The 26,176-nt window shown below is 42.6% G+C and overlaps 1 protein-coding gene and 1 non-coding gene across 5 annotated transcripts in view; one reads left to right on the top strand and one right to left on the bottom strand.

The window, feature by feature from the left end:
- TGFBR3 (transforming growth factor beta receptor 3) overlaps window positions 1-26,176 on the top strand; it is a 220,378-nt gene that overhangs the window by 9,548 nt on the left and 184,654 nt on the right. For all 4 annotated transcript variants that reach the window (XM_032247873.1, XM_032247871.1, XM_032247872.1 and 1 more), the window contains exon 2: window positions 19,765-19,938. In XM_032247873.1, coding sequence (XP_032103764.1) covers window positions 19,851-19,938 — 88 coding nt within the window. In that variant the 5' untranslated portion in view covers window positions 19,765-19,850. The remainder of the gene's footprint in view (window positions 1-19,764; window positions 19,939-26,176) is intronic.
- Window positions 22,834-22,950, bottom strand: LOC116530058. The gene has a single exon (XR_004259808.1). It is a non-coding gene; the product is annotated as a U5 spliceosomal RNA (small nuclear RNA).

Below are 26,176 nucleotides of genomic sequence, written 5' to 3'. Positions count from 1 at the left end.
TTGTGCAGTTGGTTGGCAAATTAAACTTTGAGGGAAAGCACCATTGACTCATTACATACATTTTATAACATTGCAGTTTAAGGTCTTCCCTATGTGTGTGGGAGAAGTTTCTGATCTAAATGGGCATGTTTCCTATTGCTGGCCTATCTTCTTGCCAAAGCCTTTCTGAATAGACATTCCTATTCATTTTCTTATTTTCAAGACTTTAGAGAGATTGTTACTTATTACGTATTAGTGATAAATCATCTGAATCATGAAAAAAATACATAGGCCAACAACCCATTTTGTAAATACGCTTGTCTTTGAGCTCTTAATCTGTCATATTCATTATTTGTTACAGTAGCTGTACATTGGATGTATCATATTTCTGACACAGGAGCTAGGGGAAGGATGACCCACTTGTTGTATTTCACGTTTTTCCATATTTATATCCTTTCTTAATTTGTAGCATCTTTATTTCGTTGTTAGAGTGGTTGCTCTCTAAGCTGTTCCAGGTTTTAATTTCATTCACTGTGTGGGCTAAATAAGGAGGTTTCCTGTGGGAACAATTCTGCTAAATTCCTGAAAATGTCAATTAAAAATTAGCCAGGGGTGTTGGTGTGCGCTTGCAGACCCAGCTTCTCAGGAGGGCTGAGGCAGGAGGATTGCTTGAGCCAGGAGGTCGAGGCTGCAATGAACCATGATTGTACCACTGCACTCCAGCCTGGGTGACTGGGTGACAGAATGAAACCTTATCCTTACCCCCACCACACACACAAAAAAAAGAAGAAAAAAGAAAATGTCTCCAAAAAGTATCCCATCTAGATACCATGCAGGTTAGGGCTTTTGGTCATGTTTGAATGGGAGATAGCTGAACATAAAGCAGGATTTAAATGGGTAAGGAGGCTAGGAAAAGGAGGGGAGTGTTTAATTTGTTGGGAGAAATCCACTTTTGCATAATAATAGGAATTTAAGTGTTTTCTTTGGAGTTAATATATATTTCAAGTAGGTAGATAGGTAAGAGGTTTGCAAAAGAAGTTTTGCTAAGGTTGAGGTTCTGTAGTTGGCAACTCTTATACCCCTGAAGATCCTGTTCTCTAAAGCGAGGAAAAAGCAGTCTGTTTTCAATTATGTATCACAAAAAATAGTGAAATTAAGCCAAGAAAAATGATCATTTGGGAGTTGGGTTGCTTTTTTTTTTGCAGAGGGTAAAGGAGAAAGGACTGTAGTCACATTTTAAAGAACCTGCTAGTTTTTCTGTTGGCTTTCAGATTTTTCTCAAATGCTCTGTATTGGAAATTAAGAATAATTTTAGGATTAAAGGTTTTTTCTTCCTTCGTCTTCTTTTTGTTTCTCAGAGAGCAAATAGAAGAGCATTTAGGCAATTTTTGCTGACATGAATGGGTTTGGGTCCAGTGTTCCGGGACCTAGCTTATGTTTTTGGTAAAGCCTTTTCCTGCCTGAATGGTGCCAGGTTATGGGCTCACATCATACCTGGTAGTGGTACTATGGTTTTTGTTATATATACTTTTTACCATGCTTTAAACTGAAGTGTAATTCCTGCTGCCTAGCATTGTTCTGCTGGAGGAGAAAACTAGGGATGTTAGTGTGGGAAAGGTATGGAGGTTCGAAGCCTAGTATTTGGATGATGTGTGGGTGAATATACTGTCCTCAGCACTTGTCAGAAGCAACTAGGCTTTTGGGATGCCTGCTGCTAGTTTCGGGATTAGTGGTCCTGTGAGATCCAGGTGTTAACCAAGAAATCTCCTTTCCACCGCCAGAAGATCAACCGTGGCAGGTCTTAGTTCCTGTTTCTCACACCTTACACCTCCACAGAGTGTTGAATAAGACTTTCCTGATACTACAGAATCTTTGATAATTCTTAGTCTTGTCACTGAGGCTAATGTGTTTTAGCTCTTGATGCTTTTCTTCTCACCTCCCGTTTACTCTCCTGCCTGCTGCCGGCTCCCACGCCCACCACACCCCCATGCGTGCTAGAAGAGGCGCGAAATGCGAATGCAAAGTTTCATGCTTGCTTTTTGTAGGCATCTTTGTTGTCTTCTCCCTGAGGCATTTGCTGCTTTATTTTCTTTTTTCTCCCATTTTTTTTTCTTGGTTTTCCTGAAACTAGTTCTTCTGGTTTTCCTCATATGTTCTGGATGTCTCTTCAGTCTTCTGTTTCTTTTCTTTCTTTTTCTAAGAATTTTTGAGACCGAGTCTCACTGTATTGTCCAGGCTGGGGTGCAGTGGCATGACCTTGGCTCACTGCTATCTCCGCCTCCCGGGTACAAGCAATTATCCTGCCTCAGCCACATCCCCTCCCCTGCCCACCCTCAAGTAGCTGGGATTACAGGCGTGTGCCACCAGCCCGGGTAATTTTTGTATTTTTAGTAGAGACGAGGTTTTGCCATGTTGGCCAGGATGGTCTTGAACTCCTGACCTCAGGTGATCCACCTGCCTTGGCCTCCCAAAATGTTGGGATTACAGATGTGAGTCACAGTGCCTGCCCCAGTCTTCCTTTTTAATGCTTGATCCTTATGGGTTGACATTTTCCAATGCTCCATTTTCTTTTTCTCCCCTCATATTCCCTCTCTTCCCCTCCCCTCCTCTCTCCTTCCTCCACTTCTCTTTCCTCTCTCTTCTCTTTTCAGTCTACGTTTAGTTGCTTATATTTCTGTGCTTCAATTGCAGCAGCTCCCAGTTTCTAATTTCATACCCAGATTTCCAACAGCCTGTTGGACAGTGCCATCTGGTTGTTCTGTAGGTTTTTCTGTGAAAGTCCAAAAGCCACCATATTACTTCTCTGTGGTCCACAGCCTCCACAGTGTCACCTTCTGTGTTTCCCATGTCCCTCCTCTGTGGGGGTTCCCGCTTACTCTTCCAGGCTCTCACTGCTGCCAGCTCCTTCGGTGGAGCTTCGTGTGGCTCCTCCTGGCTGGGGCTTCTCTTGCTGACTCTTGAGAATGTTTTTTCTTCCTTCGGCAGATTGTGGATTTCCCCAGAGCAGGATCGAGACTTACCTTCTTGGTATCCTGGGTGTGTAGCATGGGCCTGGTTTGTAAATGTATTGTCAAATGGAATTCTTCAATTCAGCCTACTTCAGTTATGACTTTGGGGAGAGATCGGGCTTACGGTTGATATAAACTATAGCTATAGAAAAGACACAGGAAATCAACTCAGAATCAGAGTTTATGGTTAGAGTGGGGCTTAGAATAATCTTCTTTAAGTTCCTCTGAAGATGAGAACAAGAGAATAGCCTTTCCCTCCTTACTCCTCTATAATCTAGTTCCCATCCAATAGCCAGAATGATTGTGATAAAACCTGTCAGATTCCTTTATTCCCTTGCTTAAAACACTCTTGGCTGGGTAAGGTGGCTCACGCCTGTAATCCCAGCACTTTGGGAGGCTGAGGTGGGTAGATCACGAAGTCAGGAGCTCTAGACCAGCCTGGCTAGCATGGTGAAACCCTATCTCTACTAAAAATACAAAAATGTAGCTGGGCATGGTGGTGCTCACCTGTAATCCCAGCTACTTGGGAGGCTGAGGCAGGAGAATTGCTTGAACCCGGAAGGTGGAGGTTGCAGTGAGCCGAGATCTCACCATTGCACTCCAGCCTGGGTGACAGAGCGAGAGTCCATCTCAGAAACAAACAAACAAAAACAACAAACAAAAAAACACTCTACTGTTTCGTTTTGTCTTTCTCAGAATAAAAGCCAAAATTCTCACAGTGATCTGTAAAGCCCTGTACAATCAGCCCACCATTCTCATGCTGGTGACCCAGTTGGCTTCCCTCCTGGCTTGCTTACTCTGCTCCAGCACCTGCTTGTTGGTCACTTTGCACGTCAGATACACTCTGTCTCAGGGCCTTTGCATGTGCTGTTTCCTTTGCTTGGACTGTTTTTTTCCCCAAATAACTACAGAATTCACTTTTGTTAGGCTGTTACTCAAAACAGACAAACCAAACCAGAACCCCACACACATACTTTGTCTCTCCTTTTTCTGGTTTGTTTTCTTAGCATTTGTCTCTATATAATACATAATTATGCATTTTTTATAGTGTGTCTCTTCTGACTAGAATGAAAGCCCCATCAGGGCAGGGATTTTTATGCTTTGTTCCCTGTTGAGTACGCACACCTGGAACACTCCTGGCATGAAGCAGGCACTCGATAAACATTATTAAATGAATAAATGAATGACAAACATAATTTTATGGATTTCTTTTTTTTTTTTTTTTTTTTTTGTGGCAGGGTTCTCACTCTTGTGCAGGGTGGAGTGCAGTAGCACAATCTTGGCTCACTGCAACCTGCGCCTTCCAGGTTCAAGCCATTCTCCTGCCTCAGCCTCCCAAGTAGCTGGGATTATAGGCATGCATCATCATACCCAGCTAATTTTTTTGTATTTTTGGTAGAGACGGAGTTTCACCATGTTGGCCAGGCTGCTCTTGAACTCCTGATCTCAAGTGATCCACCAGCTTTGGCCTCCCAAAGTGCTGGGATTACAGGCATGAACCACAGCGCCCAGCCCATTTTATGAATTTCTTATAGCCCCAGTTATTGGTGTACTCAGGGAAAGGGACTAGAAAGGGAAAATTGGGCCAGGAGTGGTGGCTCATGCCTGGAATCCTAGCACTTTTGGAGACCGAGGTAGGCAGATCACTTGAGGTCAGGAGTTCGAGACCAGTCTGGCCAACATGGTGAAACCCCATCTTTGCTAAAAAAAAAAAATACAAAGATTAGCCAGGCTTGGTGGCAGGCACCTGTAATCCCAGCTATTTGGGAGGCAGAGGCAGAAGAATTGCTTGAACTTGGGAGGTGGAGGTTGCAGTAAGCAGAGATAGCGCCACTGCTCTGCAGCCTAGGCAACAGAGCGAGACTCCATCTCAAAAAAAAATTGGCCAGGTGTGATGGCTTACCCCTAATCCCAGTGCTTTGGGAGGCTGAGGCAGGAGGATTATACAAGGCCAGGAATTCAAGATTAGCCTGGGCAACATAGTGAGACCCCATCTCTATAAAAAAATTTTAAAAAGTCAGCCGGGCATGGTGGGACATACCTGTAGTCCCTGCTTACAGGGACTGTAGTTGAGGTTGGAGAAAAGCTTGAGCCAAGGAGTTGGAGGCTGCAGTGAGCTATGATCATGCCAATGCACACCAGCCTGAGTTACAGAGTAAAACCCTGTCCACCCCTTTGTTACTCCCCACCAAAAAGGAAAAACCATCAGATCTGGAGGATGGAGAATCTGATTTTTTTTATTTTTTTGAGTGGAGTTTTGCTCTTTTTGCCCGGGCTGGAGTGCAATGGGGTGATCTTGACTCACTACAACCTCTGGCTCCCAGGTTCAAGTGATTCTCGTGCCTCAGCCTCCTAAGCAGCTGGGATTACAGGTGCGCACCACCAAGCCCCACTAATTTTGTATTTTTAGTAGAGATGGGGTTTCACGATGTTGGCCAGGCTTGTCTTGAACTCCTGACCTCAGGTATCTGCCCACCTCGGCCTCCCAAAGTGCTGGGTTTACAGATGTGAGCCACCGAGCCTGGCCTATGAGAATCTGATTTATAAAAAGCCTCGTTTAAGAGTCATTGGACTAGAGAACACTGATCTCTTTTTCATTGTCTGATTTGAAGTAGCACTGTGGGCCCCCCCCACCCCCCATCCTTACAAGTGGTTTGGGAAGACTCCCATTTTACCTCTAACAGGCACAGACTTGCTGAGGTTTCTCTCTGCCTGTGGTTTGCCCTTTAACCCCACAGGCTACAAAGATGAAAAGCAAACACAGCATTAAAGAAAAGAGCTAGGGAAGACGGCAGGGGCAAACAGGGCAGAATTTCCCTGCGACCTCATGTTTTGCCTTGCTTCTGTGCCCATCCCCTTGTCTGCTCACACAGCCCCTTCGAGAGCTGCCCTGCTTGGGGACTGTGCTCAGTCTTGAGACTTTTAGGCCAGTTGACTCTTGAGTTTTGCTTTGATGTTCTAATTTCTTTGAAAAGAAACCTTAATTTTAGGCAAAAAGGACATTGGAGAATGGATTCTTTAAAATTAAATTACCATCTTTTGAAGTGAAGTTTTTAACCCTTCTTAAGATAAGGGGTTGTTATTGAAATTTCTGCTTGCTTCTACTGGTGAAGCTAGTGGGAAGTCAAGATTGGCAGGACCCCGTCTTGTGAAACCAATACCTTAAATCCATGGGGCAATAAACTCAGCTCTGAAGTAATGTCATACTCTTGGGGGTAGGGATTATGTGGAATGAAGTACATAATTTGTATTAGTGTAATAGTAAAGTTAGAGGAATTTGTTTCCTGCTCTTATTGAGACAACAGCAGCATGGTTCCTACTGGGCCCTCAACATTTGGATAGGAAGCCCACCCAAGAAAGTCAAAGGCTTAGGAGGAAGCTATTGGGCATGTACAAAGCCTGCAATGTCATTCACTCTGGGATTCAAAGGTATCACATTGAAAATAAATTGTCTAGAATGGAGCTGAGTTATCAATGAGTAGTTAAAAATAATCATAGCCACCATTTCCTGAATTCTAACAACATACTAGGGAGTAGGTGCTTTATTTATTAATTTACTTAATCATCATAACAACCCCGTGAAGGAGATAGAATCATTATCTCTGCTTTACAGATCAAGTGTGGAGCTTTAAGTAAGTTGCCCAAAATTAGATTGTTTAGAAAAGGTAGGGCAGGGATTTGAACTCAGGTAGGCTGTGGGGGCCCCCACACTTTCCACTATGCTGTACTGTGGTCTGCTTCTAGGACAAACCAAACATGCTCTTACCTTAGGGCCCGTGCACTCGCTGTTTCCACGGCCTGGGAGCCCCTTCCTTTACATAGTTTCATAGCTTTGTCTCTTACCTCTGTGCTTCAATGTTACCTTGTCTGGGAGGCCATCTCTGACCACCCTGTCTGAAATAGCATGTGGCCTGTCACCACTCTCTCTCGTTAACCTGCATTATTTTTTTTCCTAGGTCTTTTCATGCCTTGACATATTATTTATTTGTTGTCTGTCTGTCCCCACCTTTGGAAGGTAAACTATGTGAAAAAAGGGGTGTATTTAATTCGCTGCTGTGTGCCCACCTCCCTGAACAGTGCCCAGGAAAGGGTAGGTGCTAATAAATGTTTGTTGAGTGAAGGAATAAAGTCAAATAAAACTGCTGATCGAGGCCTGCCACCCTGGTTTCAGAACAAAATAATTTGTCACTTGTGCCAGATCTCATCAGACTACCCACCACCAGAAAGTAACTGCCCGTGCAGGGCCTGGTTGATGTCTACAGTGGCTTAGTAATAGGCACAGTCCCTATCTTTTTTTTTTGGAAGTCAGCTGTTTCTGGAGGATGCCCTGTTTGTAGTGGTTAAGAGCATGGGCGTGGAATTACACAGCCCTGGGCTTAAATCCTGGTGCTAGGCTTTATAAGGGGGTGACTTGGGGTTGCTTAGCATCTTTTTTTTTTTTTTTTTTTTGAGACAGAGCGGAGTCCCACTCTTTTGCCCAGGCTAAAGTACAGTGGTGCCATCATAGCTTCCTTGCAGCCTTGAATTTCTAGGCTCAAGTGATCCCCCTGCCTCAACCTTCCAAGTAGCTAGGACTATAGGTGTGTGCTACCATGCCTGGCTGATATTTGTATTTTATTTTTAATTTTTTTTCAGAAACTCCTGATATTCAAATTATTTTTATTTTTTCTATGTTTCCTAGGCTGGTTGTGAACTCCTGGCTTCAAGTGAGCCTCTGGCCTCTGCCTCCCAAAGTGCTGGGATTATGTGGGAGCCACTGCACCCAGCCTTGCTTAGCATCTTGAAGCCCCACTTTTCTCACTATAAAATGGAATAAAGGGCATCTATCTCCTTGGGTTGTTGAGAGGATTAAATGAGAAATTGTGATATACATGATAGGTGTTCAATAGATGGTAACTGAGACATTTTGTGGGTTCAGAAGAAAGCAGGGGTGTTGGCTTTTAACAGGAAGGAGAATGAGGTATAGGCACTTGATCAACCACAGAATAATTACAAAGCAGCATGTGGACAAATCTTGGCTTTGCAACTAAGTAGCTGTGTAAAGCTGGGCCAGTCATTGAGCTTTTCTAATTTTGGGTTTGCTAATCTGTAAAATTAAAGGGTCAGAGTAGATATTACCTATTTCTAACATTCCAGCTTGGCTCTGACTAGAAAATAACGTGGAACGAACTATACACAAAATGTTAAGTAGACAGAATGTTCACAGTAGGATGGGATTAGTCAGAAGTTTCTTTTGGAATAAGGTGAGGAGCATGAGCAGAGTACTTGGACTTTGAAGAATAGTGTAAAAATGGCAAATTGTGATAAAATGGGCAGATCTGACAAAATTCAGGTTTTATGTGTGCTTACATTCAGAAGATACTGCATTTAAATACTTTTTGTTTACATAATTTACATATTAAAATAGCTAATGTGGTATTAATATTTTATTTATTCTTAGGTTGTCAAGTTGAATATTTTTCTTGGATAACACTTTCCCGTTTTGTGAAGTTATTCCTGCTAGCCTTTACATAATTATGCATTTCAGATTTCCACAAGTGTGGTGTTTTTTTTTTTTTTTTTTTTTTTTTTTGAGACGGAGTTTCACTCATGTTACCCAGGCTGGAGTGCAATGGCGCAATCTCGGCTCACCGCAACCTCTGCCTCCTGGGTTCAGGCAATTCTCCTGCCTCAGCCTCCTGCGTAGCTGGGATTACAGGCACGCACCACCATGCCCAGCTAATTTTTTGTATTTTTAGTAGAGACGGGGTTTCACCATGTTGACCAGGATGGTCTCGATCTCTTGACCTCGTGATCCACCCGCCTCGGCCTCCCAAAGTGCTGGGATTACCAGCTTGAGCCACCAGCTTGAGCCACCGCGCCCGGCCCACAAGTGTGTTTTAAGTCTCATTTTCTAGAAGGGATTCAGGATTATTAATCCATATAATGACAATTATGATATAGAATAAAATATTTTCTTAGGTTGGGCGTGATGGCTCATGCCTGTAATCCCAGCACTTTGGGAGGCCAAGGCGGGCAGATCACCTGAGGCTGGGAGTTTTGAGACCAGCCTGGCCAACTTGGAGAAACCCCGTCTCTACTAAAAATACAGCAAATTACCCGAGCGTGGTGGTGCATGCCTGTAAGCCCAGTTACTTGGGAGGCTGAGGTAGGAGAATTGCTTGAACCCAGGAGGTGGAGGTTGTGGTGAGCCAAGATTGTGCCATTACACTCCAGCCTGGGCAACAAGAGTGAAACTGTGTCTCAAAAAAAAAAAAAAAAAAGATTTTCTTTGTTTAATCCCTTGTTTTAGAGACGCAGGAAGTAGGATCCAAAAGGTCTGAGCTGGTAAAACACGCTGTTGATCGCACTCCTGCCTCTTGTTCCTTTGAGGATGCCTGAGGTTCTTTTACACACCTCTTATCTGTTATTGAGAAGTGTTCTAATAGCTTATCATCCTGCTGTACTATTTTTTCTTTTTCTTTTCTTTTTTTTTTTGAGACGAGTTTCGCTTTGTCGCCCAGGCTGGAGTGCAATGGTGTGATCTCCGCTCACTGCAACTTCTGCCTCCTGAGTTCAAGTGGTTCTCCTACCTTAGCCTCCTGAGTAGCTGAGATTACAGGCATGTGCCCTATGCCTGGCTGATTTTCGTATTTCTCATAGAAATGGGGTTTCACCATGTTGGCCAGGCTGGTCTGGAACTTCTGACTTCAAGTGATTTGCCCACCTTGGCCTCCCTCAAGTGATTTGCCTGCTGCGATTAGAGGTTGAGCCACCACTCCCGCCTGTATAGCTAGTGCTCGACTTACGACCACGATTGGTTCAGACAGACCGGTCGTAACATGATTTGGTCGTAAGTTGAGTAGGCTATATGTATAGTACTGTGAAATTATGTTATAAAAATCTTTAAGTCATATTTTATCATAATTTTCTTTTATTGTCATATATCATAATTTTCTTTGTTCATTTTATGCCATTTGTATCTACACCATTTTGTTTCTTATTTTTACATTTGTCAGGTTTAAGTAAAACACTGCATTTACCAGTACAACTGGTTTAATATTTGCAAAACATACAAAATTACAAAATACAGGTGCATACAAAAATACAAAATACAGGTGTAAAAAATACCATAGGAAACATTTTCCCAATTGCAAAACATATCAAAATATATAAACACGTACGAAACATTTTATTGGCCGCTGGTGCTTGGCTGCGGATCGTTGATGTTGTCATCTGAGGCAGCAGTTGGGGTTACTGGAGCTGGTTTTTTCATAAACATGGTGAGCTTTGTCTGAATTGTATGTTTCTTTTTTTCTTCATAAATTTCACGATGGGAACAAAACACATCGTGTGCCATCCGTTCAATCCTTACAAATCATTCAACGTTTGGGTCCATTGCTTCGAAATATATAAGAAGTTTATTAGGAGGGGTTTGATGAAAAATATCCAAGACAGAAAACACAAATTGCTGTACCGAGTCTGGGATAACAGTTGAAATGGTGCACGCGGAGATGGTAGTGCTGCCGGAAGCTGGTCCGCACTGTCGTATGCCCAGCTGGGCAACGTTTGCGCTGCCAGACGCGGAGCAGTCGTGGCTAGCGATTGTGGTCGTAAAGTCAAATGGTTGTAAGTTGCATAGGTCGTAAGTCGATCAATACCTGTACTATTTTTATTGTAGTGTGCACAGTAGTAGTTTATACCTGTAGTCCACTGTGGTACCTTTATTAGATGCCCACTATCAGCCAAGTGTAGGTAGATCGTGATCTACCTTGCTGGAATTAAGACAGTGGGAAAGCCATACCTGGAAAGAAATAATTACATAATAATTACAACCTGAAGCATTGGATTGTACTGTGTTCTGGGTGTCCAAGTTTCACTTGGTCCAAGGGAATCAGAGGAGGCTTATGCTGAGACCTGAAGATGTTAGAAAGTGATCATTCTAGGGGGACCACGGAGGGATGGTGAGTTCCGATACAGTAGCATTACTTTTGGAAGATGAGGAGTTGGCCCTTTTGTGGGACTGAATTGATACTAGTGTGGCTGGAGTGTGCAGAAGATGAGCTTGGACTAACTAGATGATGGTTGGTGGCCACGTGAAGCTTTACAGTTTATCACCACAACAGTGGGCAATCATTGAAGAGTTTTAATTCTTTTTTTTTTTTTTTTTTGAGACGGAGTTTCGCTCTTGTTACCCAGGCTGGAGTGCAATGGCGCGATCTCGGCTCACCGCAACCTCCGCCTCCTGGGTTCAGGCAATTCTCCTGCCTCAGCCTCCTGAGTAGCTGGGATTACAGGCATGCGCCACCATGCCCAGCTAATTTTTTGTAGTTTTTAGTAGAGACGGGGTTTCACCGTGTTGACCAGGATGGTCTCGATCTCTTGACCTCGTGATCCACCCGCCTCGGCCTCCCAAAGTGCTGGGATTACAGGCTTGAGCCACCGCGCCCGGCCTGAAGAGTTTTAATTCTTAGTGTTACATGTGCCTGGGCTGTAAGCCACCATACCCTGTGAACTTTTAAATTTTTTGTAGAGACAGCGTTTCGCTACGTTGTACAGGCTATTGAAAGATTTTGTTGGTGGCCAGGTGCTTGCTAGGGCCTGAGGGATGGTGACTGTTGTCCTGAGAATATTCCAGTGTGCTGGAGTTTGCTAGAATAATTATAGCTTTATGGTTTAAAATGACGTTTCAATGATAGCTGATTCCTCATTCTAGGTAGCTTGGTTGGTTTGGTGGCAGTGCCAGACTTAGTCCCACAGCCCCCAGCTAAACCCCTGCAGCTAACTGGGAATCATCAAACAGAATTGAGAGGGGTCCTGCAGCCAGATCCTTGTAACTTATACCAGAAATGTTGAGGCAATGGCTTTGCCACCATTTGAACAGGTTTACTACATTATGAGTATCTTTAGAACCCATACCTTGTATGGAATTTGGAATCATTATTTTTTTGGTGATGGAGGGAATTTTTAAAATTCTAGATGATAAAGTCTAATCTCAAAAATAATACAAAATTTGCTATAAATAACTATTTCTGTTGCCTTGCTATTAGTAGTTTGGTTATTTTTTTTTTTTTTGAAAGACTAGGTGTATTTTAACCATAAAGATACCAATGACTATTATTTATTTAAAATAGACTGTGTGGGGACGGGTGTGGTGGCTCACACCTGTGATCCTAGTACTCTGGGAGGCTGAGCTAGGTGGATCACCTGAGGTCAGGAGTTCGAGACAGCCTGGCCAACACGGCAAAACCCCGTCTCTACTAAAAATACAAAACATGCCCTTAATCCCAGCTACTTGGAAAGCTGAGGCTACTTGGGAGGCTGAGGATTATTGCTTGAACCCAAAGGCAGAGATTGCAGTGAGCTGAGATTGCGCCATTGCACTCTAGCCTGGATGACAGAGTGAGACTCCATCTCAAAAAAAAAGAATACGCCGGGCACGGTGGCTCAAGCCTGTAATCCCAGCACTGTGGGAGGCCGAGGCGGGTGGATCACGAGGTCAAGAGATCGAGACCATCCTGGTCAACATGGTGAAACCCCGTCTCTACCAAAAATACAAAAAATTAGCTGGGCATGGTGGCGCGTGCCTGTAGTCCCAGCTACTCAGGAGGCTGGGGCAGGAGAATTGCCTGAACCCGGGAGGCGGAGGCTGCAGTGAGCCGAGATCGCGCCATTGCACTCTAGCCTGGGTAACAAGAGCGAAACTCCATCTCAAAAAAAAAAAAAAAAAAAAAAAAAGAATAAAATAAAATAGACTGTGTGGGCCACGTGGCCAGGTATTATTTTACGTACCATGCCTATATTCTGTCTCATATATTACAATCAAAATATTTGCTACCATTTTGCAGATGAGGGAGTGGTGGGGGCTAAATGACTTGTCCACTGTAACACAGCTGGGTAAGCCAGGTTTTGAACCTGCAAATACCGTTCTTTCTTAATTCTAGCTTTAAAGCAGACACCCTCATAAATGAAAAGCGATAGAAACCTTTGGATGCAAAAATCTTAAATGTGAAAAGTTGGTTCTTAGAGTATTGCAAGGGTGGGTGAAAAAGCCATCCTAGTTTATGAGTTTGAATAACACATGGTCTTTTCCAACTTTGTGAAATGTGTCTATACTCACCATCCCTTTTTCCTTTATTTTGCTTGGGAGCGAGGTGTGTTGTGCTTGGGATAGATGGAAGGGTTTTTAAGGACAGACTGAAGTTTAGCCCCAAGTAAACCAAGGCTGCTGGGGCCAGATTTATTGATCATGCTCTCAGCCAGGAATGAGGGTGGGCTGGCTCTGGAGGGACAGCCCACCTCACCTCTGAAGGCAGCGGCACAGAAAGAGAGAGTGGAGTCAGGCTTCCCTGCTCTCCTTGTACCTTCTGTGCTTGCTGCCTCCCCCATGCCTACCAGTACAGGTGGTTCCAGAATAATCTTCCTCCTTTATTTTCCTGCCCCTGGCAGCCAGAGAATGTTGGGACTTTAATTAATCTGACACCTCAGCATAATAAATCTCTTTGGTAGAAACAGCTTGCTAATGATAAATAATGATAGTTTTAATACTGTGCATGCACAATCTCATTTGATTCTTGCAACAACCCTGTGATGGAATTTCATCTGTTACTCCTTTTACAAAGGAGGAAACTCTCCATTCTGATCTAAACATCCATCCTTTCTTGTCCGACATGCTGTGAGAATCTCAACTGACTGTTCAGGCACTCTGGCCTCTCCTCAGTCTGTTCTCTGTACAGTGTGAGGGAAATATTTAATAATCCCATGTGATCACTCCATTCTCTGTTTAAGCCCCTCATTGAACTTACTCCTCTTCTCTTTGCCTTTCAGCTCTGCAGCCCTCCTCCCTCCTGTAATTCTTCCCCTGCCTGCAGTGTCATTCCTCACCTGACTTTTAAAATCTTCCCTTATCCTCAGGTTGCAGATACTTTTCCTTTAGAGCTCTGATTATACCGTGTAATTACATATTTGTGATTATTGTCTGTTTATTTCACCAACTTTTAAGCCCACAAGGGCAAAAAACATGCCTCTTTGTTTAGCCATTGCCTATCAGGGTAAGCAATAATGATTTGTTGAAAGAAGAAACTCAGGAAATTAAATGTTTTGCATGAAAGCAGATGATATTTTTACTAGGATATAAGCTCCCTGAGGGCAGGATTTTTGGCTTCTTTTTTCATTGCTATGTCCTTGGCATCTTGAACAGTGCCTGGCATATAGTAGTAGTATTTATTGAATATCAGTTGTGCTTGGATGTGATTCCAGATTCTTATCCAAATATAGGATTTTTCTCTCTTTGTGCCAAATCTGTCTGAAGATGGGGATTAGTTTAGTTCTGATTTGGAATCAACTCATGGATGTAGCCAGGCCACATTAGCCATCTAAGGGGAAGCTACTAATTTTTTCTTATTGGCTCTAAGCCTATTGCCAGGCATCCATTTTGCCACAGTTTTTCTCTTAGATAGAGCAAGATTTCTCTCATCGCCTTAGGGAATATTGTACCCAACCAGTTCCTTTTGAATATTGGTTTAGACCACCATGGTTTTAAGGATTCATTTGGATGGGACTATTTTCAGCTAATCTTGGTCTTTACCCATGCATTCTGTTGGGTTATGAGGGCAGGTGGGCCAGTATCCTTAGTATAATGGCCTCATAAATAAACACGGGGATCTGTGAAATTAGCAGAATTAGCAGCACATTTGTCTGTTTTTTATTTTTTTAAAGCCCATTAAGTTCTCACTCAGAATTTTCTTCTGTTCATTGATAAATGCTAAATGTTGATTTATTCATCAAAGTTCACCTACCCTTTAAATGGAACATGCTGCTTTGAAATGTGGGCAAAATGACTGTTACCCCAAATTGCTCTTTCACGATCTCAGAGTACCCTATTTATATTTGTACATTTTTTTTTAAGTGGAAACAAGTTTATTAAGAAACTAAAGGAATAAAGGAATGGCTCCATAGACAGAACCTATATTTCTTTCTTTTCTTTCTTTCTTTCTTTTCTTTCTTTCTTTCTTTCTTTTCTTTCTTTCTTTCCTTTCTTTTCTTTCTTTCTTTCTTTCTTTTTCTTTCTTTTCTTTCTTTTCTTTTCTTTTCTTTTTTTTCTTTCTTTCTTTCTTTCCTTTCTTTCTTTCTTTTTATTTGACACAGAGTCTTGCTGTGTTGCCCAGGTTGGAGTGTAATGGCATGATCTTGGCTCACTGCAGCCTCTGTCTCCTGAATTGAAGTGGGCTCACTGCAACATCTGTCTTCTGGGTTCAAGCGATTCTCCTGCCTCAGCCTTCTGGGTAGCTGGGATTACAGGTGCATACCACAATGCCCAGCTAAATTTTATATTTTTAGTAGAGCTGGTGTTTCACCATGTTGGCCAGGCTGGTCTCGAACTCCTGACTTCAGGTGATATGCCCAGCTCAGCCTCCCAAAGTGCTGGGATTACAGGCATGAGCCACTGTGCCCAGCCAGAACTCATATTTCTTTTTTTTTTTTTTGAGATGGAGTCTCACACTTTTGCCTGGGTAGGAGTACAGTGGTGCAATCTCGGCTCACCGCAACCTCTGCCTCCCGGGTTCAAGCAATTCTCCTGCCTCAGCCTCTCGAGTAGCTGGGATTACAGGCATGTGCCACCACACCCAGCTAATTTTTTGTATTTTTAGTAGAGATGGGATTTCACCATGTTGGCCAGTTTGGTCTCAAACTCCTGACCTCATGATTCACCCACCTCAGCCTCCTAAAGTGCCGGGATTACAGGCATGAGCCACCGCGCCTGACCTCAGAACCTGTAATTCTAAAGAAAGCATTTAGTTCATAAAGTCCAGAGATTCTTTGAGGTCAAAAAATCAGCATCAGGAGCCCCCAGTCTTTGCACTCAATGTGGTAGAACCTCACAGAGGAAAGAGGGGTTTGTATTTCCTTAGTTTTGTCAAAGCTACAACTTTTTGGAAGCCTTCAGTCCATCCAGCGTTCTAATTAGGGAACTGATTCCCAAGTTGGGTGTTAAGGCACTGAGGTGTACAAGTTGTGGCCAAATCTGGAGTTCAGCTGAATGAGAATGACATGCTTCCCTTTTGCTTCTCCTCTGCCTTTGGAGCCTTTCACCACATTGGGGAGATTAGACAAAAGCCTTCTGCAGTTTATTTTCTTTTTGAACAAGTTACATTATGGAGAGACTTTTAAGCTAAAAGAAGAAAAGCTCCCTTTTTGTTACAAACAGCAGTGTGTAGTTTCAACTTGTCCAGGACTTCCTCAGAGATGTTTTAAGATCCGGTGTAAACTTGCTGTGGTTTGCCTTTGGGCATCAAACTGTTTAGCTTGGCTCTATTATATCTGTAATTGCTGCATTTTAATAATTGCCCAATATTCTTGTCAGCAATTTGCAGCCTATATTTTTAATGGAACCATTTGCCTTTCTTTTCCATAGGTTAGTTCAGACCTAGTGGAAGCCCCTGGGTTAACAGCACAGACCCTCAGACCCTTTGCAGCTGTGGGCGGAGTGACGCAAGCTCATTAAATATTCCCACAAGCCTCGTGCCGCTTACAGTTTATGTGCTCCATAAAATCCTCTGGGAAGTCATCTTCTTCTGAGATCTCCTTACAGGGTTTTGCTTTATAAAAGTTGTCTTTAACATTTGCTGAAGTAGCATATTCTTTCAGAGAGGTTTCTCCTTATCAAAATTATTATTATTATTATTATTTTGAGACGGAGTTTCGCTCTTGTTACCCAGGCTGGAGTGCAGTGGCGCGATCTCGGCTCACCACAACCTCCACCTCCTGGGTTCAGGCAATTCTCCTGCCTCAGCCTCCTGAGTAGCTGGGATTACAGGCACACGCCACCATGCCCAGCTAATTTTTTGTAGTTTTAGTAGAGACGGGGTTTCACCATGTTGACCAGGATGGTCTCGATCTCTTGATCTCGTGATCCACCCGCCTCGGCCTCCCACAGTGCTGGGATTACAGGCTTGAGCCAGCGCGCCCGGCCCTTATCAAAATTATTATATAGGTAGGAGGCACTATAGTTCTAGTGAGCCAATTTGCTAATTTATGGATTCTAATATTTTGAAGGGAAAAAATATATACAAATACTCTTTGTGGTTGTTGAATTTTCAGTTAACATAGAAGATTTCCACATGATCAGAGTTGATGTGGAATTGTGATAGAAATGTTGGACTTTGAGGGGTAATTAAGTCAGTTTAATGGCTCCCAGATTATCTCTATAATTTAGTCAGCTGTTGAGACAAGGCCATTGTGCCATTGATGACTTGTGCCTCAACTTGACTGGCAATTTTGTTCTTTTAGTGATTCCCCTCTTTAGCTTATCTCCTGTTGTCTGTTGTAGTGTTTATTTTTCAGTAAACAAAAGATTGAACTGGATTTACAGTGGCTAAGAATTACATCAATAGCTATATCTTATTTCTCCACTTTACTGGTATAAATACTCAAAGAGAATGAACAAGTAGTGACCAGTGCAGTAATCATGGCTAACGTTCAGTGGTTGGTTATGTGCTAGGGACTTTTCTAAGCATTGTGTGTGTGTATATTAACTAACTGAATCCTCACAACAGCCTGCCATACATTTCCTACCACAGGATATGTTCCTTCATGAAGAGTAAGCTGCCTAACATTACCATTTGATAGGGGGCAGAATGGATTCACACTCAGGCAGATTTTCAATCTTTATCATAATCCATATTCTATTCACACTAGGATTTTAAGCACTATCGTATATCAATATTGAACCGGCTGGGTGCAGTGACTCATGCCTGTAATCCCAGCACTTTGGGAGGCCAAGGACGGGCAGATCACAAAGTCACAAGACCAGCCTGGCCAACATAGTGAAACCCGTCTCTACTAAAAATACAAAAATTAGCTGGGCATGGTAGTGCGTAACTGTAGTCCCAGCTACTTGGGAGACTGAGGCAGGAGAATGGCTTGGACCCAGGAGGTGGAGGTTGCAGTGAGCCGAGATCGTGAGACAACAGAGTGAGACTTTGTTAAAAAAAAAAAAAAAAAAAAGAAGAAAAAGATTGAACCATATTGCCTCCTGCCTATATAATAATTTAGTTTTAAGACACATCTAAGAAATTCTTTTTGAAATTGGAACTTTACTGTTATTATTTCTAGATAGGTAATACTTGCATGTGGTATTAATACAAAACCCAGAAGAGAATTCAGTGAAACGGCTTCTGCTCCCTCTCATTTCTGTCCTGGAGTCACCCGATTTCCCACTGTCACCCTATTTCAAACCCTGTTCTCATAGGCAATGCTAAAATTGCAAAGAGCCATTTTAAATACCTTTCTCTTTGACACTTGATGCAGTAAACTAAGACAATTTAATTAAAAGCTCATTAAAAAAGTTTTTTTTTTTTGTACTGTATCCAGAAGTGCGCATATTGGCTTTGTCTCTGAAGGTAGTAGGCAGCTTCCGTTGGGTAATATTTTCTGAGTAAGGGTAACAAGGCCACAAACCCCAGGTGTTTGAGATGGCTTCTGGAAACTCCACCATTCTGCCTTTTCCAGGGCTTAGATCAGGGAGGGTCTTTGCACTTTTACTCACAACTTTTATTCTTGATGAGAAGGAACCATGCTTGGAACACAGTAAATACTCAGTAAATGTTTGTTAATTGAACAACTTCTCTAAGTTGTGCCAGGCTCAGGGATAGAGGGCTGGAAAAATATACCTTGGAGTGTCTAAATCAGTAACCATTAGGGCAATGGGGGGAATATTCAAGTTAAGCAAACCACCACAAAATTCATTCAAAATTCTGGACAGGAAAAGGTTAGAAAGAACCTTCTAGATCCTCTAGTCCAGTAACCAGATAGTCTCAGATGGGCTGAGAGACAGGGAAGATTTTTCTTCTGTTAAAATGTTGGCAAACAGTTGAAATAAAAACCTTGCCTTTTTATGTTTCTTAATTTTTTCAGATAGATTCTCAGTGCAACTTAATTTGATCCTTGTGATAACTGTCATTATAACATTAGATTGAGTCTCTAATCAGAGCTGGTTTTGTTTTCTTGCTGGCACTAGGGTTGCATATATCAAGTGTCATTGATTACTTTGGTACTACAACTTAACTGGCGATGTTGTATTTCAGGTGCACCTTGATTTTCTTCTGTAGTCCTGAAAATTCTCTATAGAGCCAAAGATTTAAAATGTCAAAAACAAGCCTGTCATTTGCAAAAGTATTTGCTGTAAAAATCTGTGTTAGGTTGGTACTGCCCTCATTCTAGCGTATTTGAGTGCTATTTGGCCTTTTTTTTTTTTTTTTTTTTTTTTTTTTTGGTGGAATCTTGCTCTTTCGCCAGGGTGGAGTGCAGTGGCACAATCTCGGCTCACTGCAACCTCCGCCTCCTGGGTTCAGGCAATTCTCCTGCCTCAGCCACCCAAGTAGCTGGGATTATAGGCATGTGCCATCATGCCCAGCTAATTTTTTGTATTTTTAGTAGAGACGGGGTTTCACCATGTTGGCCAGGATGGTCTCAATCTCTTGACCTCGTGATTTGCCACCCAAGTAGCTGGGATTATAGGCATGTGCCATCATGCCCAGCTAATTTTTTGTATTTTTAGTAGAGGCGGGGTTTCACCATGTTGGCCAGGATGGTCTCAATCTCTTGACCTCGTGATTTGCCCAGTTCAGCCTCCCAAAGTGCTGGGATTATAGGCATGAGCCACCATGCCTGGCCCTATTTGGCATCTTTTAGATAAATTTCTTATATTATGCTTTTCAGAAATTCTCCATTTAACTTTAGTGTCTGTTTGTTTATAAAGTTTCTACATTAAGTTTTCTTATTGAAATTTGTTTCATAGGCAATTTGAAAATTGCAAGGAGGAACTTTAAGACTACTTCTGATTTGCAAAGATTGAGCCTGCTCTGAGCAGGCTGAAGCGACTGGATGATACGCACTGTTGGGGAAATAAAAATGACTCCCCATTATGTGATTGCCATCTTTGCCCTGATGAGATCCTGTTTAGCAACTGCAGGTAAGTTGCATAATATAAATTGCATGTTTGTTATATATTTTTGGATATATTTTGTCTCAGTCTCTTTAGTTTAGGAGAATTTAGGCCATGTGATGTTCATGCAGAACTTGAATATTTATGTTCTTTAGGGAAGTTTAATATTTGACTACTATATAGATACGTAATACGTTGGTCTGTGCTATATTTTACTAGGTCGGTGCTGCCATTGTCCTGTTAGTGACATAGATACCTAGCTAACCTGGATGGAGGAAGGTAGAGAACAAATATGTTAATGAACAATCCCACTTAATTTTGTTACATACATGGATTATAATATATACACACTTTGAAATAAAGTCTCACTCTAATACCCAGGCTGGAGTGCAGAGGCATAATCATGGCTTACTGTAGACTCAACCTCCTGGGCTTAAGGGACCCTGCCACCTCAGCCTCCTAACTAGTTGGGACCACAGGCATGTGCCACCATGCCCAGCTAATGTTTTATTTTTTGTAGAGATGATGTCTCCTTATGTTGCTCAGGCTGGTTTCAAACTCCTAAACTCAAGTGATCCTCTCTTTGTCCTTCCAATGTGCTGATATTGCAGGTATGTGCCACTGTGCCTGACCTGTATTTACATTTTTGTCCCTAAATAAGGTTTCAAGAAAGCATTTTTGTTCTTGTCTGTATTAGTAAATAAATAGATCTTCTAGATAGAGGTGACCCTCTTGACATTGTCATAGGCTGCCTGGGAGGTATTTAGTTTTGCCTATTTCACGTATTTCAATATGGACCTTTTTTTTTTTTTTTTGAGATGGAGTCTTGTTCTGTTGCCCAGCCTGGAGTGCAGTGGCCTGATCTCGGCTCACTGCAACCTCCTCCTCCCATATTCAAGCAATTCTCGTGCCTGGGCCTCCCAAGTAGTGGTACTACAGGCGCCCGCCACCAGACCCAGCTAATGTTTGTGTTTTTACTAGAAGGGTTTCAGCATTTTGGCCAGGCTGATCTCGAACTCCTGACCTCAGGTGATTTGCCTACCTTGGCCTCCCAAAGTGCTGGGATTATAGGTGTGAGCCACCATGCCAGCTGTAACATTTTAGAAAATAGAGAAATACGCCGTGCTTCCTGGAGGCCATCTGAGTATGAGATTGGAGATGAAAAGATGCAGATGACTTGGAACGTTGTTGCTTAGCTAAGAGTATCAGATCTCCCACCCCACCATCTTAGTGTGCTCACTGCCAGAGGTTACTGAATAAATTTGGGAGCTTAATTTGCTCTATTTTATTATAATTTGTGTTGTGTCTATTCTGTAATGAGCTACATAAAACTAATTTGTGGGACCAATTCTGGAAACTGGCAGGTCTCAACAAGAAAAGCATTGACGTGAAAAGTGATTAGCTGGTTGGTTTTGGCTATTGAATTGCCAAATTCACGTGAGAGTGATAGTCATAATCATCTATTGAGTGGGCACTATAGGCACTGAGCTAAACAATTATAGAATATAAAAATGCATAAGGATATTCTTAATGAGCTCACTTAATCACAACTCTTAGGTAGAATTATTTTTGTCATTTTATAGATGACAAAATTAGATATGGAGAGATTAGGTAGGTTGCACAGTGTCATGTAGCTGGAAAGTGGAAGAGCCAGATTTTACATCTATGCCCTTGACCTCTGTGTTATACCGAAGAAACCAGATCTCCCTTAAGACTCCAGTAGACTCAGATCTGGGGTTGTGTGCCGACATAGACTAAGTGAGAGCCAGCTGGTAGACACTGATTTATGTGATTGGAAAGTAGACTGTTCCTCTCATTGCAAGTTTTTTTTTTTTTGAGACAGAGTCTCGCTCTGTTGCCCAGGTGGAGTGCCGTATGGTGATCTCGGCTCACTGCAACCTTCACCTCCCAGGTTCAAGCGATTTTCCTGCCTCAGCCTCCCAGGTAGCTGGGACTACAGGCACGTGCCACCACGCCCAGCTAATTTTTTGTATTTTTAGTAGAGACGGGGTTTCACCATGTTAGCCAGGATGGTCTCCATCTCCTGACCTCGTGATCCGCCTGCCTTGGCCTCCCAGAGTGCTGGGATTACAGACGTGAGCCATGGTGCCCAGCCGCAGCTGCAGATATCTTGAAAGAAAGTTGCTAGGCCTTTTTGTTGTTGTTGTTTGAATGCCAGTTGATGAATTTGAACTGCCCATTCTCTATTTTTGTCTATCAGCAGTTTCATTTTGTCTCATTATTGAAGTGTTAGTCTGTGTATTAAAATGGAATTGACTTAAAATCTCATTGAAAAGTAGTAGAGCCTCCTCCACACTGCCAAAAAAAAAACAAGTGAGAGAGAGAAAGAGGGAGAGAAGCGACTTGATGGAAAATAGAAAATATGCTGTTTTGATGACAAGATGTCTGGTCTTTGGTGGGTTTGAGGCTGGACTTTCTGCCTTCATTGATGCCTGGGTCAGACTGAAAAACACAACTGAAGAAGACACTTCATGGGAAAGTAGTGAGTTCGATGGCACTGTCTAGCCTTAATTAATTTGATAGTGAATCAGTTTTGCTTCACATCTATCTTTCCTATTTCAAGCCTTTAGGAAAATATACACATATGTGTATACATATACATTTGAGTTGAATACACACTCAAAATTTTGCTGAGGTGGAAGGGAGTTACAGATTTTTATTTTTTTTGAAACAGTCTTGCTCTGTCATCCAGGCTGGAGTGCAGTGGTGCCATCTCAGCCCATTGCAATTTCTACTTCCTGGTTCAAGCGATTCTCCTGCCTCAGCCTCCTGAGTAGCTGGGATTACAGGTGCACACCACCACACCCAGCTTATTTTTGTATTTTTAGTAGAGATGGAGTTTTGTCATGTTGGCCAGGCTGGTCTTGAACTCTTTTTTTTCCCCCCCCTTTTTTTTTTATGAGCCCTGCCTAAGGAGGGCATCAAAAAATTCAGTTTTAAACTCATAATTGTTCCTCTCCATGGAAATCTTTAGTAAAAGGCCAAAGATTTATTCGCTATGAAGAGAAACCAGAGCATAGTCAGTTTCTTTTTTTTGTTTGTTTGAGATAGAGGCTCACTCTGTCACCCAGGCTGGAGTGCAGTGGTGCAATCTCAGCTCACTGCAACCTCCACCGCCCGGGCTCAAGTGATTCTCCTGCCTCAGCCTCCTGAGTAGCTAGGATTACAGGCGTGTACGCCCAGCTAATTTTGGTATTTTTTTTTTTTTTTTTGGGACGGAGTTTCGCTCTTGTTACCCAGGCTGGAGTGCAATGGCGCGATCTCGGCTCACCACAACCTCCGCCTCCTGGGTTCAGGCAATTCTCCTGCCTCAGCCTCCTGAGTAGCTGGGATTACAGGCACGCGCCACCGTGCCCAGCTAATTTTTTGTATTTTTAGTAGAGACGAGGTTTCACCGTGTTGACCAGGATGGTCTCGATCTCTTGACCTCGTGATCCACCCGCCTCGGCCTCCCAAAGTGCTGGGATTACAGGCTTGAGCCACCGCGCCCGGCCGGTATTTTTCTTTTTTTTTTAGTAGAGATGGGGTTTCACCACGTTGGTCAGGCTGATCTCAAATTCCTGACCTGGTGATCCACCCGCCTCAGCCTCCTAAAGTGCTGGGATTACAAGTGTGAACCACCATGCCTGGCCTTGGTCTTGAACACTTGACCTCAAGTAATCTGCCTCCCTCAGCCTCACAAAGTGCTAGGATTACAGGTGTGAGCCACCATCCCTGGCTGAATCACAGATTTTATAATAGCATGAGGCAACTGATAAATAGCACAAAGGTAGGGATGCCTTTTTTGGTGTCGAAGTTTATTGGTTGTTTCCCTTTTGTACAACGTAATAGGTCAAATGAATGAAGAAGAAGGGAGAAATTTTTTTAATGTGCTAATATCAGATATTTTTCTCTGTAGGCCCAGCATACTTTATAAAATGCTTTTTGGGGCATTCTGGGTGAGCTGAATTTAGCTCATCTGGGTAATTATAATAATGATGAATACTTAGAATAATTACTGTGTGTCAGGCCCCATTCAAAGTGGTTTACATGTATTACTTATTTCATCCTCATAGATACCCTAAGAAGTGTAGATTCTTTGATTATCCACATTTATAAGTGAGGAAATGGAAGCACAGAGAGATCAGATAACTTTCTTAAGGTCACACAGCTAATAAATGGCAAGTGAAACTATAAACCTACTTAGTCTAGGTCTGGAGATTGAGCCCTTAGGCCGCTATATTGTGACGGAGGATTGATTTGAAGGGCATTTGTTTGGAAAGAATGGTAATAGGTTTGTTTTGAGCCGTTTAAGTTTTCCTGAAACATTAAGTAAATCGCTTATTCACTGAGCCCTGCTAAGTACAAAGCACAGTACTAGTCACTTAAGGATATACAAGCAAAGAAATATAAGATTCATTCCCATCCCCGCTTTTTTTTGGGTAGAGATGGAGTCTTGCTATGTTGTCCAGGTTGGCCTTGAACTCCTGACCTCAAGTGATCCTCCCACCTCGACCTTTCAAAGTGCTGGGAATACAGGCACGAGCCACCATGCCCAGCCATATTCATCCCTTCTTTTGAGTTGCTTGTACTTTAGTTAGACTTATATAACCATATAACCAAATAATGAATGGTGAAAGCCAAGTACTGTAAAACCCAAAGACCTCAGAGCGGTCATGAACAGAAGCCCTGTGGGTCAGAGCAGCCAGGGAAGGCTTTGTGGAAGCGCTAGATCTTGAGCTCTGCCTTAAAGACTGGGCAGAATCTAGGAAGAGTAAGGTGCTGAGCTGACCAGATGGGAGAACCAGGCCTAGCACAGAATGTGGCATTAAGTGCTTTTTTTAAAATAAATGGATGACCTGGAGAGCTGCTATGGAAATGTAGCAGGAGGTCTATTTGGAAAGAAGGATGGAGTAGATTATGAAAGATCTTAAAAATCATAATGAGGCTTGTGGATTTTATTCTGAGGTTTGGATGCTCTCTTCTTCCATCCCTTGGAGCCAAAGGCATGCACTGTTTAATCTTGGAATTCAAAGAGTGGCTTCAAACAGTGAGGCTGAGAATGTAGCCTCATTTGCTTCAGACCCAGCAGTGCTCGGCACACAGGCTGACATTTATCAAGGGCTTGATCTCTGCCAGCTAATTTATTTTGTCTTTATAAGACAACTCTACGAGATGAGTATTATCATTATCATCATCTCCATTTTACCAGCAAGGAAATTGAGACTCAGTTTGTAATTTGTACAAAGTCCTGGAACTAATAAGTGGCAGAGTTGAGACTTGAACCTGGCAGTTTGGCTCTAGAATCCAGCCCATCAGCCACTTCACTAGATCCTCCTCTAGGGAGGAAACCCTCTGTGTGGGATGAATAAGCCTCTTCTTGATTGATTAAATACCGGGCAAGTAGCGACCAGTGTGACATCCTGGAACCAGGTTAAGCCCCTTTGGCCTCAGAAGAGACAGACATAGATCATCAGAGCAGAAGTACCCTCAAGTAGTGGGCCTTCTTTATTTGTTTTCTGACTTCACCGAAGTGGCCTTGAAGCTGTAAATCAGTGGAAAGGTATGGAGGTCTGTAGCAGAGGGGTGAAAGTTGTCAAAGGCCTCCTTTTAGTTACATGGCCAGAGGAGGGGCAGAGCACAAGGGAGCACATAAATTGAGCCCAAGTTAGAATAATAGGAGCCTGCTTGTTCCAGCCCCATGGGTTTGGCTGGGCCTTCAGTGAAAACCTTTCTTTCCTTCTCTGCCTGTGGTAGAGAGTGAATGAAGGAGTTGGGGGCCAGGTTGGTGGGGGGAGCAAGCCATATCCCAGTGTTAGTGTTGCTTTGACAAAACTCATGCTTTTCCTGCCCTTTCTTGTTCCTTTGTTATCATATAGCGCTGTGGAGAGCGGGGACTGTGCTCTTGGGGAACGTGAGCTCTGTAAGGACCATAATGCCTCCTGATTAGAAATTAACTTAGGTGATTTACTGGGGTTAAAAAAAAAAAGAGAGAAAATAAATGCAAGAGATTTATTGGGGTTAAAAACAAAAGAGAAAAAAAAGAAATTACCTTAGGTTATTTATTGGACTCTTATCTTAGATCCTGTAATCTACGCAATGTAAGAAAAATGGGAAGTTTAAAAAATGACTGCTTGCTACTGTGGGCTTAAGGCTAAGTTTTGCTTGAAAAACTCTTCTATACTTGTATTATAACATTAATATTATGGAAAGTATCTGCTTTCCAGGCTGAAGTGATTCATTTATTATTCTAGTCCTGCTTTTC

The sequence above is a fragment of the Sapajus apella genome, unplaced genomic scaffold (genome assembly GCF_009761245.1).
Source record: "Sapajus apella isolate SASKATOON/1434 unplaced genomic scaffold, GSC_monkey_1.0 scaffold64, whole genome shotgun sequence".
Lineage (NCBI taxonomy): Eukaryota > Metazoa > Chordata > Mammalia > Primates > Cebidae > Sapajus > Sapajus apella.
Note: the sequence above shows the minus strand (reverse complement) of the source record. Positions and strands in the feature narration are given on the sequence as shown.